Genomic DNA, 21,210 nt, shown 5'->3' with positions numbered 1-21,210 from the left:
GCCATGTTGTTCCACTGCTGAGGCCGCCATATTGTTCCACTGCTGAGGCCGCCATGTTGTTCCACTGCTGAGGTTGCCATGCTGTTCCACTGCTGAGGCCGTCATGCTGTTCCACTGCTGAGGCCGTCATGTTGTTCCACTGCTGAGGCCGCCATGTTGTTCCTCTGCTGAGGCCGCCATGTTGTTCCTCTGCTGAGGCCGCCATGTTGTTCCTCTGCTGAGGCCGCCATGTTGTTCCACTGCTGAGGCCGCCATGTTATTCCACTGCTGAGGCCGCCATGTTATTCCACTGCTGAGGCCGCCATGTTATTCCACTGCTGAGGCCGCCATGTTATTCCACTGCTGAGGCCGCCATGTTATTCCACTGCTGAGGCCGCCATGTTATTCCACTGCTGAGGCCGCCATGTTATTCCACTGCTGAGGCCGCCATGTTATTCCACTGCTGAGGCCGCCATGTTATTCCACTGCTGAGGCCGCCATGTTATTCCACTGCTGAGGCCGCCATGTTATCCCACTGCTGAAGCCGCCATGATATTCCACTGGTAAGCCCAGCATGTGCTTCCACTGCTGAACCCCCATGTTACTCCACTGCTGAGGCCACTACGTTACTCCTCTCCAGAGGCCACCATGTTACTCCGCACCTGAAGCCACCATGTTACTCCGCACCTGAGGCCACCATGTTACTCCGCACCTGAGGCCACCATGTTACTCCGCTCCTGAGGCCACCACGTTATTCCGTTGCTGATCCCTCCTGGGCTGGTCAGGGCACTAACCAAGGACCCTGGAAACATGCTTCCCAGCGGCCCCAGGCCCACCAATTGGAGTGGTAGGCTTGTGGCCTGCAACACTTCATTCTCTACCAGTACTGTGCACATGCACTGCTTTACAAGTGCTCCTCTTCCCTGAGCTGCAACACCTCCAAACATGGACACACCCCTTCACCAAGGAACCTCTCTTAGTGCCTGCCACGCCACATTCTATTCCACCACAGTATCACAAACACACACCAACATGCAGAGACACTACTGTAAGAGTTCACCTTACTCCTGAGCTGTAATGCCCCACGCTATCATGTATACGCAGCTGAACTTGTGCATTTGACCCCAAAGCTTCTGTATCCTGTTCTATTCCAGAATTGAGAACACCCTCTTCCCTTCCCAGCACCCTCTGCTCAGTCTCCACTGAAGCAAAGGCACCTATCTTCTAACAAAGTGTTTCTTTCTTCTACAGAAAGCATCGGCTCGCCTGCAGTCCCTGAAAGCTGTACATCCGCCGAGTCTGAAGGTGTAGACTGTACCTGTGTCGGCGCTGCCTCTCTCCGGGCACCGGGCATGGCACTCGCCAATGCCATGATCCAGGGCGTGCTCACAGGCTCACCCATTACTCTAATAGTCACGGGCACCACCTTGTACCTGCTGGAGGAGACTCACCAATGGATGCATTCTCCGCCACACCCTTCTGATGCTGGCAGCCAGTACGTTGATCCCTGTGGAGGCGAAGCCTTCTTAAAGGACAAGCAGCCAATCAGCTGCATCAGTTCTCTGCATGTCTTTCGGACTGCTGATTGCCACCTGCAGATCAGGCTGTACAATGAGGTCAGTATTGCTGAGAGGAGTCTTGCTTTTCTATACAGAGCTTTCGATGGCTTAGGTTGCTGCAGCGCACAGGCTTGGTTATGAATCCAGGCTCCTGCTTCACAGAATGTTTGTTTCTACTCGTACAACAAAAGCTTGGGACGTTTGGGCTTAAGTGCTGGAGCACATTCATTCACTAAAATCTTCATTTCGATGGAGGCCTTGGTAAGCGCACCATCACTCGAGGCCTTGGCGTATGTACCAGATTTTAGTCTACGATTTAGAGCAGTGGAGACTTCAATGTGCATCTTAAAGCGAACATCTGTGCCAAGCTTCAATCTAACATTTAGAACCCTAGGGCTTTGGTGTAAATCCTAGGTAACATCTGTGCTGAGTTTGGGTGTAAGCTTTGGAGCATTGGAGGCCCTGGTGTACGTCCTAGAGGTAACATCTGTGCTGAGATTGGATGTAAACTATAGAGCATTGGAGGCCTTGGTATACGTCCTAGAGGTAACATCTGTGCTGAGCTTGGGTGTAAGCTATGGAGCACTGAGACCTTGGTGTACGTCCTAGAGGTAACGTCTGTGCTGAGCTTGGGTGTAAGCTTTAGAGCACTGAGACCTTGGTGTACGTCCTAGAGGTAACATCTGTGCTGAGCTTGGGTGTAAGCTTAGGAGCAAAGGATGCCTTGGTGTACGTCCTAGAGGTAACGCCTGTGCTGAGCTTGGGTGTAAGCTCTAGAGCACTGGAGGCAAAGTGTACGTCTTAGTGGTAACGTCTGTGCTGAGCTTGGGTGTAAGCTATGGAGCACTGGAGGCCTTGGTGTACGTCCTAGAGGTAACGTCTGTGCTGAGCGTGGGTGTAAGCTTTAGAGCACTGAGGCCTTGGTGTAAGTCCTAGAGGTAACTCCTGTGCTGAGCTTGGGTGTAAGCTATGGAGCACGGGAGGCCTTGGTGTGCGTCCTAGAGGTAACGTCTGCGCTGAGCTTGGGTGTAAGCTTTAGAGCACTGGAGGCCTTGGTGTACCTCCTAGAGGTAACGTCTGTGCTGAGCTTGGGTGTAAGCTTTAGAGCACTGAGACCTTGGTGTACGTCCTAGAGGTAACGTCTGTGCTGAGCGTGGGTGTAAGCTTTAGAGCACTGAGACCTTGGTGTACGTCCTAGAGGTAACGTCTGTGCTGAGATTGAGTGTAAGCTTTGGAGCACTGGAGGAAAAGTGTACGTCCTAGAGGTAACATCTGTGCTGAGCTTGAGTGTTGGCTTTGGAGCCCTGGAGGCCTTGGTGTACGTCCTAGAGGTAATGTCTGTGCTGAGCTTGGGTGTAAGCTTAGGAGCACTGGAAGCCTTGGTGTACGTCCTAGAGGTAACGTCTGTGCTGAGCTTGGGTGTAAGTTTTAGAGCACGGGAGGCCTTGGTGTACGTCCTACAGGTAACGTCTGTGCTGAGCTTGAGTGTAAGCTTTGGAGCACTGGAGGCCTTGGTTTAAGTCCTAGAGGTAACGTCTGTGCTGAGCGTGGGTGTAAGCTTTAGAGCACTGGAGGCCTTGGTGTACGTCCTAGAGGTAACATCTGTGCTGAGATTGGGTGTAAGCTATGGAGCACTGGAGGCAAAGTGTACGTCCTAGAGGTAACATCTGTGCTGAGCTTGAGTGTTGGCTTTGGAGCCCTGGAGGCCTTGGTGTACGTCCTAGAGGTAACTCCTCTGCTGAGCTTGGGTGTAAGCTATGGAGCACTGGAGGCCTTGGTGTGCGTCCTAGAGGTAACGTCTGTGCTGAGCTTGGGTGTAAGCTTTAGAGCACTGAGACCTTGGTGTACGTCCTAGAGGTAACGTCTGTGCTGAGCGTGGGTGTAAGCTTTAGAGCACTGAGACCTTGGTGTACGTCCTAGAGGTAACGTCTGTGCTGAGATTGGGTGTAAGCTATGGAGCACTGGAGGCAAAGTGTACGTCCTAGAGGTAACGTCTGTGCTGAGCGTGGGTGTAAGTTTTAGAGCACTGGAGGCCTTGGTGTACGTCCTACAGGTAACGTCTGTGCTGAGCGTGGGTGTAAGCTTTAGAGCACTGAGGCCTTGGTGTGCGTCCTAAAGGTAACTCTTGTGCTGAGCTTGGGTGTAAGCTATGGAGCACGGGAGGCCTTGGTGTGCGTCCTAGAGGTAACATCTGCGCTGAGCTTGGGTGTAAGCTTTAGAGCACTGGAGGCCTTGGTGTACCTCCTAGAGGTAACGTCTGTGCTGAGCTTGGGTGTAAGCTTTAGAGCACTGAGACCTTGGTGTACGTCCTAGAGGTAACGTCTGTGCTGAGCTTGGGTGTAAGCTTTAGAGCACTGAGACCTTGGTGTACGTCCTAGAGGTAACGTCTGTGCTGAGCGTGGGTGTAAGCTTTAGAGCACTGAGACCTTGGTGTACGTCCTAGAGGTAACGTCTGTGCTGAGCTTGGGTGTAAGCTTTAGAGCACTGAGACCTTGGTGTACGTCCTAGAGGTAACGTCTGTGCTGAGCGTGGGTGTAAGCTTTAGAGCACTGAGACCTTGGTGTACGTCCTAGAGGTAACGTCTGTGCTGAGATTGGGTGTAAGCTTTGGAGCACTGGAGGAAAAGTGTACGTCCTAGAGGTAACATCTGTGCTGAGCTTGAGTGTTGGCTTTGGAGCCCTGGAGGCCTTGGTGTACGTCCTAGAGGTAATGTCTGTGCTGAGCTTGGGTGTAAGCTATGGAGCACTGGAGGCCTTGGTGTACGTCCTAGAGGTAACGTCTGTGCTGAGCTTGGGTGTAAGCTTTAGAGCACTGAGACCTTGGTGTACGTCCTAGAGGTAACGTCTGTGCTGAGCGTGGGTGTAAGCTTTAGAGCACTGAGACCTTGGTGTACGTCCTAGAGGTAACGTCTGTGCTGAGATTGGGTGTAAGCTTTGGAGCACTGGAGGAAAAGTGTACGTCCTAGAGGTAACATCTGTGCTGAGCTTGAGTGTTGGCTTTGGAGCCCTGGAGGCCTTGGTGTACGTCCTAGAGGTAACGTCTGTGCTGAGCTTGGGTGTAAGTTTTAGAGCACTGGAGGCCTTGGTGTACGTCCTAGAGGTAACGTCTGTGCTGAGCTTGAGTGTAAGCTTTAGAGCACTGAGGCCTTGGTGTACCTCCTAGAGGTAACGTCTGTGCTGAGCTTGAGTGTAAGCTTTGGAGCACTGGAGGCCTTGGTGTAAGTCCTAGAGGTAACGTCTGTGCTGAGCTTGAGTGTAAGCTTTGGAGCACTGGAGGCCTTGGTGTAAGTCCTAGAGGTAACGTCTGTGCTGAGCGTGGGTGTAAGCTTTAGAGCACTGAGGCCTTGGTGTACCTCCTAGAGGTAACGTCTGTGCTGAGCTTGGGTGTAAGCTTTAGAGCACTGAGGCCTTGGTGTACGTCCTAGAGGTAACTCCTGTGCTGAGCTTGGGTGTAAGTTTTAGAGCACTGAGGCCTTGGTGTACCTCCTAGAGGTAACGTATGTGCAGTGAAAATGGAATTGTTTTCTTTGTAGTCACATCTTTGTGCAGACTAAGTCAATGCAAGCTTACAGATATTCAAGGATAGGGAAGTTATGAGAACTAAAACATGCATCATCCCAAAGGCAGGATCACACTTTCATGTATGTCAATCAAAACAACTACCAACCTTTTCACCAAACATAACACAGACAGAAAGGGCACTACATACATTTGATGTAATGAGAGCTGTAATCTACTACCTGCCAGAAACAAACCTGTTAAGGAAATGTAAATAGTTTTTTGTTTCGAATGCACTGGCAAACCGAGTCTTACTGGCATTAAAAGGTGCAATTTCAAGAAGGATGACAAACCATCCAGACCTACTACACCTTAGTAGAGGAAAGTCTGAAATACGCATCCGGGGCACACCACACTCCGAAAAAAGGAGCCACGCACTCGCCTTCATTGCAAATGTCTCCTTTATTGCCATCTACATGGCTGTTACATAGTCATCAGCCCGCACCTTCACAAAACATTACGACCTGAACATCCACATGTTGAGGGAGGCCAAGTAGGACAGTAAATTTTGAGGCTCTTTTTTGCAACCACGCACTAACCCTTCCACCTGCCCTTCCACAGGGGTCAGTACTCCAACATCATCTGTGCACAGCGAGTGACACCAGAAAGGACTCATGCTGTACCCACCAGTAACAATCGGTTCCAGCTTGACTATGTTTCTGGATTCACAAACAGCCCATGCATCTCTCCAACGAAGGTATGGTTAGACGAGAAGGAATTAGAACAGCAGATCACCCACACAGAATAATCCGTAAGAGACCAAACACACTGGGCATCGTGGGCCGAGGGGGACTGGCACTGCCTGCCTACTTGTTGATGCCCAAGAGAAAAAACACACAAAAGACAATGTGGACAATTCTGGATCCAACCAGTAGACGGTGGAATCTGCGAGTAAAGTCTTCAAGTTGCAAAACTATTGTTACAGGATAAGTCACCTCTTTTTAACTGTCTAGAACTTTTGACTGCGGGGACTAATTTGCTTGAACTTTGGCAGTGGAGTGGCATAATCCGCAACGGTGGAGGGGAATCTTTACTCAGCCCAAACATTTGAACGGATTTAACTCCGAGTGCTTTTGTTGTTTCAGTGGAAATGTATTCAGCAGTTTTTGAGCTAGAAGTATTTTTAAAACGTGCAGTGCAGGCCGGAAGTGGTTAACAATGGTGTACATTTCTGTTTTGGATTTGGGATCCTAGGAGAGTCCAGAAATTCAAAAAAGAAAGGAATCCGATTAGCAAGGGAGACTTCTCTCCTCAAATATCTTTCAGAACTGAGTGTTCTGATAGGCTGGTGCAAGAGAAACATTTCTCTTGTGGCTGCCACTTCAGTCTCTGTATCTTGAAAAACAAGTTAGACAACTTGTTTTACAAAATGGCTGCTTGAATCCACAGTGCCCGTCTCAGTAATCGTGGGCCCAGGCAGTCGTTTTAGGTGTTGGGAATCTTCAGTTCCCCAAAGGGTACCTCTGATCCGGTGCAAGCTTCCAGCCCAGGTTCCGTGAGCCCATGGCAAACTTCCTCGACCTATATATTCTTTTCTCAGGGATTCACAGCTCCAGTACTGGAGCCGAGAACTTCCCAAAGGGTGGCATCAGCCAAAAGCCAAGCTTTACGAACCAACCCTATCTGCAGTGGGATGGCCATAGGGGTTGGCTGCCTGCAGCACATTGAGGGCAAGTCCTTTGTCCGGAAGCTCCAGTGGTTCCCTGCCTATATCAGGTTGGGTGCTAGGCTTGGCCAAATGCCTGGATTCGTGGCCAGATTTGTGGCCAAATTTGTGCTGCGAATGGCCAAAGGCCCGCTGTCCGTGGCTGAAGCAATAGCTCTACCGTGTCAGTCAGAGTTTTCCACACAAAATTCCATCCTTCTTGCAGTGCTAAGGAAATTTCACTTCCTAAATATTCAGGGTTTAAGCCCTTCAGCTTCCTGTCATGGGCAGATACCCATTTCTGACCACTGGGGTCTGCTCAAGGTGCTTAGGGCCGAAGCAAGACTTCATGTAGAGTTGTATTTTGCACAAAAATACCATTAAGGAGCAAGACGTAACAGTTGCTCTCCAGATCTAGGTGAAAGTCATTTTCTGATCCTCTACGAAGACAAGAAGAAGAAACATAAAAAGAGCCATAGGTGAGATAGTCCCCCGAGTAGTTGTCATTCTTGCTCCAGAAGTAGCTCTCCATCAATAGAATCCTCCTCCGAGCTGGAGTTGGCAGACATCCCTCTGGACATCCCTCTGGCTGTGGAATCGCCCATGGCTTTGACAGCTGTTCCTGCCCTCGTACTGGTTCTCCTCTCAGGATAGCTGGAGTTTCCGGAACCTATCGCTGAACCCTGTGCAGTTACTTGTCTTCTTGCAGGTAGTGATGCTGCTGTTTTAAAGCACATCTCTTCCCTCTGTTGCAGTTGTGGCCCAATGGATTATACCGGACCTCTAGTTGAAACACCACTCATTGGTACTTCCCAAATGGTCCCGGACATCCACCACTCAACAAGTCCCCTCACACCAGCCGGAACAACGCTGGCACTCATGGCTCAGACTGGATCCCGTCTATCAAGGTCCGCTCTGACATCACCACCGACATCGGCGCCTGCCCCACTTCATGGATCTATGCCTCAGGCTAAGGCAATCCAGATGCTTTCAAGAAATCAAGCACAAAGGCTGGGGGAGGAGGCCTGTTACGTGAATGGCACCTAGACCCTTGTCCATGGAGGACTTCTGGCAGCGGCGTCTTCGGTTTGGATACTACCACATTCGGATGTCACAGATAATCCTGCATCACAACAATGACAGCAGTGAGCAGCCCAAGTTTTATCCCTCTTGCAGATTTCAAGATATCAACCTATTGGGCCCTTCAAAATGCCAGCGGCCTCAATACCTCACTGGAGGAAGACATGGAATCCAGAGTCGCCACATCCTGAGGTGGCTTCTTTTACTTCAATCACTAGGAATGTAGAGTTTTCAGAATTGCCACTTCCAACATTAGAAGCCAGGTCAAGGACCTCCAACCAGCATTGGCATCATCAGAACTATTCTTTTCAGCGAAGCCCTTCTAGAACCCACGAGGTGGTGCAGACCCATGATCATTCCCTCTGGCGCTTTCTAACAAGGGAGTTCAAGGTGCTTGAAGCATTGGGGAAGAAAGTCTGTCTCTTAGGGAGTATGGTGCTTTGGTCCATTAATGCCACCTGCTTACTGGCCAGATAGATCCACTCACAGTGGAAAATGCTGCATATGGTGGTGCCGAGCCTGCTGGACCACTTGAAATATAACTTTGCCAAGGATGTCAGAGATTGATAAAATGCTGCCAAGCAGATTCTTAGATCAGGTATGGAGTCTGTGGATTTGGTAGCCAGCCCCATAGGATCCTCTGTGGCACTGAGGAGACATGCCTGGCTCAATTCAACAAACTTCTCTGGGGATGTCCAGTCAAGTCTAAGGGGCTTGCCCTGCAATACGTCTTGCATCTTTGGTACCGAGGTTGACTAGGACTTTAATACATTTAAAGCAGAGGTCACCACAGCTCGCTTGTTAGGCCTGGCCTCTCAAGCTCAAGACTTCCACCACCATTACCATAAAGTTTGAGGCTATTCTAAAAGGCAATCCTTCTAGCAGCACCAACCCTCCCAGCCCGTCCGGGACCCAAACCAGTTTCATGCGTTACAGATGCCACAAAGTCTAAGGACAAGCAGGTGCAGCAGCCCTCCACTTCCTTCTCCTCTGCAGCACCATTTGGGAAGTTGTTTTAAGTTTCCTGCGAAGAAACCTGTATGACTGGTGGAGCAAAGGATGTCATTCCATCTACTTGCCTGGAAGGCCATTATGACTAACCCTGGGCGGAGTTCGCCGAGTTCCGCTATGTGGAACTCCGCGAAGTGGAATAAAAAACTCTGCTGCGCTACCAGGAGCTCCGCAAGCAGCAGAGTGCAATAAAAAAATGCAGTTTGCGGTGATTTGTGGTACCGGATGCTTATCCGCTCTGTGCAATCATCACGAATGACACCATGCACAGCACAAGCGGGCGCTGCTTTCCTTTCTGCCGCTCGAGTAGATTTTTATTCAAGCTACAGCTTTCTCAATGCGAATGGACAGTTTCTCAACGTGAGCAGTCGTGAGCATACGCGACCACTCGCAATGAGAAATCAAACCTCACCTCCCCCCTTCCCCCCTCCCCCTCCATCCCCCGCACTGAGAAATCTCGCCGGGAGGTTGATTTTCCACGCTCGCGCAGGCCAACTTAATGTTGACGATCGTGAACGAGGGAAAATCTCGCCGGGAGGTGGATTTTCCTCACTCGCGCTCGCCAACATGACTGTGACGAACGCGAAGGAGGAAAAAAACTCTGCTCCACAGCGCAAAGCAGAGTTTTTTGTAACTCCATGTAACGCGGAGTGCGTAAAACTCCGCAAACTCCGCGAGAGGAGCGAAGTTTACGACCAGGGTTAATTATGACATATTAGTGGATCTTGCGGATATTGCAAAGGGGCTATGCCCATCAGAAGCCCCCAACCACCCTGTCATTCTCACAATTCAGTCCCATTCTCCAGCAGAAGATACCACACTTACGCAGAAAGGGTCACAGAGCAGAAGCTTCGGCAAGGAGGTTACGTCTGGTACTTTCTTGTTCCCAAGAAGGACAGTGGCTGGCATCAGATCCTGGACCTTAGGGTTTAAAATTTTTTGCTTTGCGGGGAGAAATTAAAGATCCCCCCCGGCTCAGGTGCTTTTGATGCTGGTATTAGAAGACTGAATAGTGTCCTGCGGCTGGCAGTATCCATGGTACAGCTACTGGTTTCACATAGAAGGTACCTGCATTTCATGGCAGGTTCCACCCATTACTAGTTTGTGGTCTTTCCATTGGGATTAACATCTGCACCCAAGATCTTCACCAAAGTGATAGCGATGGTTGTGACATATTTGTGCAGGTCGAGGTCTCTATCTTACCATACCGGGACAATTAACTCTTCCGGCTTTCCGCGGCTGGTGTCAGCCCACCAGAGTGCCAAAGCATCCCTGGTTAACTTTTGCTCCTTCATCAAACGCCCCAAGTTGCACCTGGTGCCGTCACAGATCCTCTGTTCATAGTGGAAGTACTGAAGACGTCATCTCTTAGAACCTTCCCTCCTCCAGAGGGGTTCAGGGCCTTGAGGGTATGAGTCCAATGTTTCTGGAAGATGCTGGACTTCCAGTCCTGAAGGCTCTCCACTCGCTACGTCTGCTGGATTCCTGTATTCTGATGCTGTCTCCTGCGCAATGGCCTCTGAGGGCTCTCCAGTGATGCCTCCGTGTGCCATGGCTCCTGCATTCTGATGGTGTCTCCTGCACAATGGGCACTGAGGGCTCTCGAGTGATGCCTCCGCGTGCCATGGTTCCTGCATTCTGATGGTGTCTCCTGCACAATGGGATCTGCGGGCTCTCCAGTGAGGCCTCCGCGTGCCATGGTTCCTGAATTCTGATGGTGTCTCCTGCACAATGGCCTCTAAAGGCTCTCCAGTGAGGCCTCCGCGTGCCATGGTTCCTGCATTCTGATGGTGTCTCCTGCACAATGGCCTCTGAGGGCTCTCCAGTGATGCCTCCGTGTGCCATGGTTCCAGCATTCTGATGGTGTCTCATGCACAATGGCCTCGGAGGGCTCACCAGTGGTGCCTCCGCGTGCCATGGTTCCTGCATTCTGATGGTGTCTCATGCACAATGGCCTCTGAGGGCTCTCCAGTGATGCTTTCGTGTGTCATGGTTCCTGCATTCTGATGGTTTCTCCTGCACAATGGCCTCTGTGGGGTCTCCAGTGAGGCCTCCGCGTGCCATGGTTCCTGCATTCTGATGGTGTCTCCTGCACAATGGCCTCTGAGGGCTCTCTAGTGAGGCCTCTGCGTGCCATGGTTCCAGCATTCTAATGGTGTCTCATGCACAATGGCCTCTGTGGGGTCTCCAGTGAGGCCTCCGCGTGCCATGGTTATTGGATTCTGTTATTGTCTTATGCACAATGGCCTCTGAGGGCTCTTCAGTGAGGCCTCCGCGTGCCATGGTTCCAGCCTCCGCGTGCCATGGTTCCTGCAGTCTGATGGCATCTCATGCACAGTGGCCTTTGTGGGGTCTCCAGTGATGTCTCCGCGTACCATGGTTCCTGCATTCTGATGGTGTCTCGTGCACAATGGCCTCTGAGGGCTCCCCAGTGATGCCTTCGGGTGCCATGGTTCCTGCATTCTGATGGTGTCTCCTACACAATGGCCTCTGAGGGTTCTCCAGTGAAGCCGCCGGGTGCCATGGTTCCTGCATTCCGATGGTGTCTCCTGCACATTGGCCTCTGTGGGGTCTCCAGTGAGGCCTCCACGTGCTATGGTGCCTGCATTCTGATAGTGTCTCCTGCACAATGGCCTCTGAGGGCTCTCCAGTGAGGCCTCCGCGTGCCATGGTTCCAGCATTGTGGTGATTTCAAGGACATAGTCAGGGTCCCCTTGGACACTGAGGCAGATATCATTTTGTGGTCTGGAGAAGGAACCTGTCATGCAGGAAATCTTTTGCCCAGCAGTAGCCGCAGTGAAGACAGATAACTCTACTTTAGGGTGGGATGCACATCTGGAAATCAGAGGCCCCTGGTCTCATAACAAGCATAAGCTTCACATCAATTTGCATTAGTGGCTGGCGATTTGCCTGCGTCTGAAGGTCTTCCTGTCCTCTCCTCAGAGTCGATCAGTCCAGAATCTGACAGACAACGTGAGTGTGATGTGGTATGTGAACTAATAGGGAATCGTGGGTTCTAATCTTCTCAGCCAAGAAGCTCTAAGACTCTGGGCCTGGGCTCACTGGTTTGTCGCCAGCTATCTGGCAGGTTCCCTGAACAAGAGTGCGGAGAGTCTAAGTCAGCGCTGTCCTACTGATCATTTCGGTTGACATGGAATTTTCTGCTTTATTACACATTTCCCCCTTGTACTAGATTCTTTTTTTTGCGTTAACATTTTTTATTGCGTTTTATAATATAATACAAGTTAAGAACAATACAATAATACAGTTGTTAATAAATACTATAAGAATAAAAGATATTAATGGAGGCATAACATTTTGCTGTTGAATAGAAACAGATTAATATGGAATGTATAAATATATAATACATGAAAAAATAAGCAATTAAGCAATAACAATCAATTTAGATAATGAATTTATGAAGCATTCAACATCAATTGATAAATATAAATAGATTCAATGTAAATATAAAACAATGACTATACATAAGAGCATCATAGAAATAATATAGAAATATATTATGATATAAAAAAGACTCATTTAGTAAAAGTTTAGAATACAAAAGGAAGGGAAGGATAAGAAAGGAAAAATAAAATACGATAAAGAATGTGGAAAGGTGGAGCCAGAGTACAGAGAGAAAGGGAGAAGAAGTATGATTAATATAATGTGAATAGAACCAAATGAGAAAAATATAGGAAATAATAATGTTAAAAGCTTGGAGGTCAAGGGATAAAAGCGATGAATTAGTCAGCATGACTGAGAGTATTAAGAGGGACAAGAGAGGTGTCAGTATCTTCATCTTTGACTTTAAGGAAGGGTGACCAGGTCTGTAAAAATATATCAACTTGATCCTGTGGGTTATAAATCAATCGTTCATGTGAAGCAGTCCGAATCACTGCCACTGACCATTCTTCTTGAGTGGGTGGAGATGATGATTCACAATTGCGTAAAATACAAATTTTAGCAGTAGCCAATGCAGTGTGGAAGAGACGATGTTGTGATTTAGAAAGCTTAGGAGAATGACGCAGGTCATGCAAAAGAATGGTGGCAGATGTAAACGTAAATTTAAGGGCATTGTAGCTTGTAATGTTTTACCAACATAAATCCAAAAAGGTCTAATTCTTGGACCCTCATAAATAATGTGAGTTATGTCACAGCCAGAAGCGGAACATCTCCAACAATCAGCATTTGAAAGTAGACCAGCTTTATGTAGTTGGACCGGTTACCAATGCCATTCATGGAGAATTTTGAACAGACAAAATTTAAGCCGTGCTTCCCAAACTCCTTTATTTAGGACTTCTAACATGGGATCCCATTCTATAGCTGTAAAAGGAGTTGATAAACGAGTTTGCCACTAAGTCGGAGATTATGAGAGAGGGTTTCTGAAAAGAGATGAAGCGTAAAAGTTTTATAAAGACCAGAAGTCATGGCTCTGTTTCCCCCACACATTTAAATAAGATAATATTGGAGGTGTTTGAAGCAACCAAGGGTGAGACCCCAAATGTCTCTTCAAACATTGTTGAAGTTATTTAAGAGAATTTTGGATAGGAAGATTAAATTCTTCCCTCAATTGCGAGAAGGATTTAAATTCTACATTATGAAGAAGCTGATCTGGAGAATGGATGCTTGCTGCTTGCCACAATGGCCAAGATAGCATACGACCATTGATGCGTATACCACAATTATTCCACAAAGAGGCCTTAACGTGAATACATGCTTTTGTACCCAAGAGACGATGTCCTCTTTGCCAAGATTTATGCATTGCTGATAAAACCGGGTTTTTAGGCTCAGAGCGGCTAGTACCGCTGCCATACAAAAGAGAGAGACCTGAATCCATAGCTAAAAGATGACGCTCTATATGGACCCATTGCGGAGTGTCTTTTGAACCTGGCAGGAAGTAAGAAAGCTGAGAGATGTGCAAAGCAAGGGAATAGTGTTCTATGGATGGGAGACCCATTCCTCCATACATTTGATGGGCTTTTAATTTCGCCATTGCAAGGCGAGGTCTAGCAGAGCCCCATACAAAGGACTTAATTTTAGAACCAATCGATCTGAGCATAGGTAGAGGGATTTGAAGGGGGAGCATGCCTAAAATATAAATAAAACGCGGGAGAGTGACCATTTTGATGGCTCGGACTCTACCCCAGAGAGATAATCCTAAAATTTTCCATTTATCAAAATCTTGTTACATTTGAGAAAGCATTGAAGCTAAATTATAAGTGACTATGTTTTCCAATCCTTTATTAACTAAGACTGCTAGGTATTTAAGGCATGAGGTCTGCCAAAGAAAAGCCGTATATAAATGCCTTTGTAGTTCCATCAGAAATGGGTAGAGCCTCACTCTTATCCCAGTTGATTTTATAGCCTGAGAAAGAAGAGAAGTCAACAATGATTGTAAGAAGACGGGAGAGATTTGTGAGGGTGAGTAGTATATCCTCTGCGTATAGGTACATTGTAGAGTGTCCAATTGGGAGGGGAACGCCAGTGATTTCAGCAGATTGGCGAATTGTTGCAGCTAATGGCTCCATGGCCAAAAGGAAAAGAAGGGAGGATAGTGGGCATCCCTGGCGCATACCCCTCCGAATCTGAAATGTATCAGACAAGAAACCCCCGCAATTCACCTGAGCAGAAGGATTATCACACAGCAAGCGGACTTTGGTTATAAATTGATTGCCTAACCCAAATCGTTGTAGTGTTGCAAAAAGATAATCCCATTCGATGCGATCGAACGCTTTTTCAGCATCAAGTGAAAGAGCTAATGCATCCTTTGTGAGATGTTTAGTAGACCACAATGTATGGGCTAACGTGCGTAAATGATTCTGAGAGGAGCGCCCAGGGACAAAGCCCACTTGTGTGTGATGTATTAGGGAGGGTAAGACTTTGCGGAGGCGGGACGCTAGAATGCTGGCTAGAATTTTGATATCACAATTTAATAACGAGCTGGGACGGTAACTACTGAATAATAGGGGGTCTTTACCGGGTTTGGGTAATACTGCAATAACTGCCTTGTTAGAAAGAGATTCTAATGAAGATTCCCTATCTGCATCCCGAAATGCAGAATGCAATGTGTCAATAACATTATGTCCTGCCCATCGGTAAAATTCAGCACGGAATCCATTTTCCCCAGGGGCTTTATGGTAAGGCAGGGCAGTAATGGCTTTAGAAATTTCCTCCCTAGTGATTTCTCCTTCCAGTAGGGCTCTACCGTCATCAGAGAGACAAGGAAGATCCACTCCTGTAAGAAAGGAAGACATTTTATCCAGATCTGAGTGATCGCTTGGAGTATAAAGGGATTGGCAAAAGGAAGCGAATTCATTGACAATCTCTTGAGGTCTGGTAAGTATATCGCCCTGCGTCGATCGAATAGCTGGAATGGCCATGGCTGCCTCTCTTTGACGCAACTGTGCAGCTAGCAATCTCCCTGCCTTCTCCCCCTGCTCATAATGTCTTCCCTTCATTTTCTGTAGAGCATTCTCAGCTTTGGAGGTAAACAGATTGTTTAAAGCCATACGAGCTTGCTCAAGTGATTTACGATTCTGTAAAGATGGCCTAGATGCATATAGACGAGAGAAAGATTGAATGTTGTGTTCCAACTTTATTTGCCGCGCATCATTTTGCTTATTAGCGAGCGCTGCATCACGCATTAACTGACCCCTAAGAGTAGCCTTAGCCGCAGCCCAGACAGTCCTACTGGAAATTACAGAGTTCTTGTTAATAGAGAGATAATCTTGAAGATGGGATTGCAATTGAAGTTTACCCCTGGGGGTCCTGTGCCGTTGAATGCTCATGCGCCATGGTTTACGTCCTGGCCGGGTGAATCCGAGATCAAGGGACAGAAAAACAGGGGAATGATCGGATAGAGCTGCTTCAAGAATGCGAGACTCCAGTACCAATAGGACCGCTCTATGCGACATAAAAAAATTATCTAAACGAGAGAATGTGCCATGAGTGGGGGAAAAGAATGTGTATTGTGTGTCTGTTGTATGGCTAAGACGCCAGTGATCCACCAATCCGTTGTCTGAAATTATATCATCCAAAATGGCTCTATCTGCTGGATTCCCTTTATCTAATAAGCCCGTTTTGTCTAGAATTGGATCACGTACAATATTCCAATCTCCACCAATAAGATATTGTGAGGCATCAATCTTCGTTAGTATACGGTTTACTTGGAGGAATAATGATTTCTTATTGCCTGTCGGAGCGGAAACTGATCCCAGGCATATAGAAGAGTTCCCAATGCATAGTTTAGCAAACACATAGTGGCCATCAGGATCTGAACAAATTTTGGAAACGGTAACAGGGAGTGATTTGCGAATGAGTATCGCCACACCACATTTGCGAATAGGAGCAGTATCTGTAGGTTCACTTTGTCGAACGCTGCTGTGGATAACCTTTCCCACCCAATCCCATGTAAAATGTATCAGATTCTAGTGCATCTAGGTGGGTTTCTTGCAATAAAGCCACATCAACGTGCTTGGATTGTAGATAAAGTATTTTGTTCCTCTTTATGTAGTGTGTGAGTCCATTAACATTCCAGGTAATAGTACATAGGGGACGGGTACTTGTCCTATTAGGGCAATGTGAAAATGAATTAATAATTAAAGAGTGAATATGTTTATCAGAATGAAGAAGTGATAGATTAGAGAGGATAGAATAGAAAAAGAAAGAGAACAGTATAGGAAAAGAGTACTCTGGCCTACCACAGAAACACCAGGAGAAAAGAATAGGGCTGAAATAAAAGAAAGAGTAAATAAAATCAATAGAAAGAATAGGGGAAAAAGGTAAGGTGGGGGAATACTAGTAAGAGAATTGTTGAGTGAGAAAATGTAATGGAAAAGAATGACCAAATAAAGAAAGAATGTAAAGTAAAATAAGAAATCTTAAAACTTTAACCGCGTGTCTGGGCTACCTAGAGCATCAACAATGGGTAGGAACCCCGTCCAGAGGGTTGAGACTGGAGACTCTATGAGGACTATGGAAGGAAATAAAGCTAAAAACTGAAGAGCAAGATGTGTGTGGAAACGAAAAATAGAGATCGAACAGATAGAGCATGATTGTTGAAAGAGAGCAAAATTCATAAAAATAGATGTGACTTCATTATTACCTAGATATGAGTAAAACATGGAACAAAATAACACATATTGCAACTGTGAATGAAATATATTTAACAATAAATGTGATTATAAATCGGATCAAATAGAGTGGAGAGAAATATCTATAAAAGGGAAGGGAACTAATTCTAGAAGAATATATAAGTATACATGTAAAAATATGTATAGATACCTTTAATATATAATTGTAGATATAAGATTCATAACATCTAGCTAATAGTTTTACAACTATAAATGGAACATATTCAGCAATTAATGCATGTAAAGTTAACATAATAATATAAGTTGAAAAAGAAATAAAGAAAAATGAAGGGAAAAGAATAGCTGGAAGGAGAAAGAAAGTTAAATAGTAAGATATCAAATATGTGGATATACAATAACATATAGGCAAAGACAGAATAGGGAAATGTGATTAGTAAAGTACAAGTCTGAGTAAGGTACAAAAATAGCTTTAGGTAGGAGGAAAGATAGAGACATTATTACATAAGTAGGAAAAGGAATATAAATAAATTAATAAATATATTTTAAGAAACCACGATTTACGTAAAGGGTGAAAGTGAGAATTGAAAAGACTAAAAGGGGGGTACAGTAAAATCTCTATATAACTGGGGATAAAATACAGTAGACATTAAATAAATAATATATTAAGATAGGAGGTATAAACTAAATTACAAGAGATATTATTATTAAATAAGTAATGAAAAGGACAAAATGCATTGATAAATGGAGATATCATCTAATGTACGTATAATAATATCTGCAATATTAACTTATTAAATTAGTAAAAAAGAGGGGAGCAAGGCTAATAAAGCGTGAGAGGCTGCAGTAAAATCACCATAACTCCAAAATGTAGGTGGAAGTAAATACAATTCATGCTGACATTAAACAATAAATCAGGGTAACTTATTATGAAATGCAGTAATAAATAATCCTAGAACCATTCTAAGTTGAAAAATAATTACAAGTATAAAACAGTGTCACCCCTGCAAAAGGTAAACTCCAATATGTAAAACTAGAAAAAAGATAGCCAGAGGATATGAACCATCAAACATGTCTAGATCAAGATTTAAATATTGTAAAAGTTATTCGTAACCCGAAGCAGATTTCAAGGAAATTATGTATGACCAAAATTAATAGCATATTACAATAAATGACGTATAGTGAGAACTCCTATAACCAAGCAGGAGGCAATCTCTGTTGCGAGGAGCAAGAAGAGAAGCATAAAGGGGGTATGAATTATAAATCATGTCAGCAGTAGAATACTAACCTTATGGAACTCACTCTCCGTCTGAAGCAGGTTTTAAGGGAGAATGGGATTTGTCTCTATGCAAGTCTTGCGTAAAGGCAGATACTGATTGAAGGGCAGAAATTTTGTCCTCATGACTATGAATTGATCATTCAATATCTCTACCTCTATGACGACCTTCACTAGGATTAAGTCTCCGAGCATCTGAGAGCTGAGGAGGATGTTGAGGGTTGTGAGAAGTCTGTTTATTAGTGACGTATTGAACGTCCATGTCTTGAAGGCGTTGTGCATCTATGAATTGTTTTAGGTCTTCAGGATTGTAGAAGTCTTTAGAGTCGCCATTTTTAGTTATGCGAAACCGAGCAGGATCAAACAAGCCATATTTAATATCCATTTTCCGTAGTTGTGGCCTCATAGAAAGGAAAGCCTTTCTCCTTTCATTAGTTTCTCATGAAAAGTCAGCTGCAATGCGGATTTTATGACCATCGTAGGTGTATGAACCTTGTGTGCGTCCCGCTATTAATATTTGTCGCACTTACTTGTGCCTCAAGAAGCAAGCAATGAGGGGTCGTGTGTGAGAAACTGAAGCAGTACGTAGAGCGCCCAATCGATGAGCACGTTGGATTTCCAGCGGTGGACTGAAGGAAATACCCAGAAGCTTAGGAAGGACATTACATAGAAAAAGTCTAGCATTCTGATCCTCAATCTTTTCAGGAAAACCAAAAAAACTGATATTGTCTCGTCGACTACGATCTTCTAAATCAGTTGGCTTACTGTGAAGAAGCAAGAGATCCTGATCCTTATGTTGTGTGGAGATAAGCGTGGATTCCACCGCTGACAGGCGCTGATCTAGTTCAACCGTTTTAGCATTGAATTGTATAATCTCTGCTCGTATGGATTTAGACTCTGCCACGAGAGAAGAGATATTAATATCCATGTCTGTTAAACGACGACTGATAGCTGATACTTCCTGTAACATACGTTCCATAGTGGCTTCAGGCATTGCAGAAGAGGTGGCCAAAGATGGTTTAGACATTGGTGAGGTTAAACTTTTCGCTGTAATATATTGTGATTTTTTTTTAAGAGTGTCTGCAAATAAAGGTAGCTTGGGAGCTTTGCTCTAGTTCTTATTATTAGGCATCTGAAGAATTTCCGTAATATGCCAATAAAATAGTAATATTATTGTCACAAAACCTGACAAACAAAATGCGTGCAATTTGAGAGATGTCAGGAAAATATGCTCTTGATACCGGTTAGTGCACTCATAGAGCCGCTTATTCTTCAGAACATTTTGACCAGCGTGCTCCAGTATAGGTGTAACAAGATGACAGTATTAAATCCCTGCAATCAATTGCAACAGAATTCTTCACATGGAGGAAAATTATCCTGCCAGCAATGTACTCAGAAAAGAAGAAACTCAAGGTAGAAATTGTTCCACATAAAGCTCTCTATATACGGCATTGCGCCCGTTGCAAAAGTAAATTCACCCCCAGTTATAAGGCAAAATGAGTATAAAAAGGATAGCCTCATGAGGGAACATGTGTGACGACGAAAACCCACAGCGCCAAATGGTGCAGACTACAGGGAGCAAGCACATTGTACCTTTGTTACGTTGAATCCAACATCATATAGGGTCATTTAAAGAGTCAGTGTGAGGCTGATAGCATGCTCAAACCACTTGGCAGTTGGCACGAAATGCGTAATTAAAATTTCTCCTCGCATTCAGGACGCATAACGAGCTTAGCAGGTGCCTCAGAACAAAAGTCAGTAACATTTGGAATTAATAGAATATTGTAGGAGGCCCCATGAGCAGTACAATTGATAAATAATGTGGGCGTAACGTTTATTTAATATGGGACATTGAAGCTCCATGAAGACAGACACGCCAAGGGAGACGCTCCATGCGCTTTAACTACTGACAAAAAGCAATGAAATATTCATAGGCGTTGTTCGCTTTTACATTTCTGAAAACACAACTTTCACTTGTGGCAGATAAGATGGATAACGAATGAAAGAGATTTTAAAGTGCCCTAGAGTTATCCTTTATCCTTCCAGGTAAAGCAAGCTGCCTTTCATTTCCTTGCAATAAGGCGAAGTCGTTAGTAGTCTGCAGCTACTGGGGCTATAAATACATCCTCCAGAGGGAAAGCACGAGGCACAATGTTCCAGGCTAAAAACTGAAAAATGGTAGAAGCTCTCACCATTTACAATTGTCCTGAGGCGAAGAACGTCCTCTCCACGTGCCCAGTGCACGCGTCACTAGGAGTCCTTTCCGTGAGGCGACAGTGCGCACCAGTCACGCGAGGTCCGGTGATTGTGATTGCGCAACAGGGCCCAGCGCGCGTCCATCAAACAGTTATCTTCGGCAGGGAAAATAACCTCGGGAAGAGTTCACATCTTTGTGCAAACCACCAATCGGCGCCGCTGCACTGGGCACTGCAAATATGTTCATTTCAGCAGTTTGTCACACCGAAGAAGAGACACCTCCGTCAGGGGTTCCATCCAAAGCGGAGCTCCTCTCCTAGGCGGCCATCTTCCTGGGTGGCCAGACCACGCCCCTGTACTAGATTCTTCAAGTGTTGAGGATGCTGTGCCAAGACGGGGCACAATGAATTCCAGATTGGGGGTGCAGTGTGCAGACCCTTAGATACTCTGTTTTTCTCCTCCGCTTCTGTTCATAGCAGACCTCCTCTTCCAGTTGAAGCAGCAGGTTCTTTATCGCAACCTCTACAGCCTCAGCCTGCGTGTTCAGATTGAGCGAAGAGCGCGGACTTCTTTTCATCTGCTGCCGGAGGTGGTTGGCGTCATCCTCTCAGATTGTCACCCCTCCATAAAGTCGGTTAATGCTGGGCTGTGGAGTTGGTGCGTTTCTTGGTGTGTGTGTATGAGTGTCAACCTTCTCATGCGCCTATCTCTTATGCGCTGGGCTTTCATTGGCCAGCAAGATTGTGCTGTGGGTACCGATAAGGACTATGCCGCAGCCTTATCACGGTTTATCTTTTTGCTAAACAAATCCTCTTTG

At 46.0% G+C, this 21,210-nt stretch overlaps 1 protein-coding gene across 1 annotated transcript in view; it reads left to right on the top strand.

Moving 5' to 3' along the window:
* STK11IP (serine/threonine kinase 11 interacting protein) overlaps positions 1-21,210 on the top strand; it is a 410,719-nt gene that overhangs the window by 377,615 nt on the left and 11,894 nt on the right. Inside the window, exon 25 of the mRNA XM_085650186.1 lies at positions 1,231-1,595. Coding sequence (XP_085506312.1) covers positions 1,231-1,595 — 365 coding nt within the window. The remainder of the gene's footprint in view (positions 1-1,230; positions 1,596-21,210) is intronic.

The sequence above is a fragment of the Triturus cristatus genome, chromosome 3_2 (assembly GCF_964204655.1).
Source record: "Triturus cristatus chromosome 3_2, aTriCri1.1, whole genome shotgun sequence".
Lineage (NCBI taxonomy): Eukaryota > Metazoa > Chordata > Amphibia > Caudata > Salamandridae > Triturus > Triturus cristatus.
This window is presented reverse-complemented; position numbering and strand designations above follow the sequence as displayed.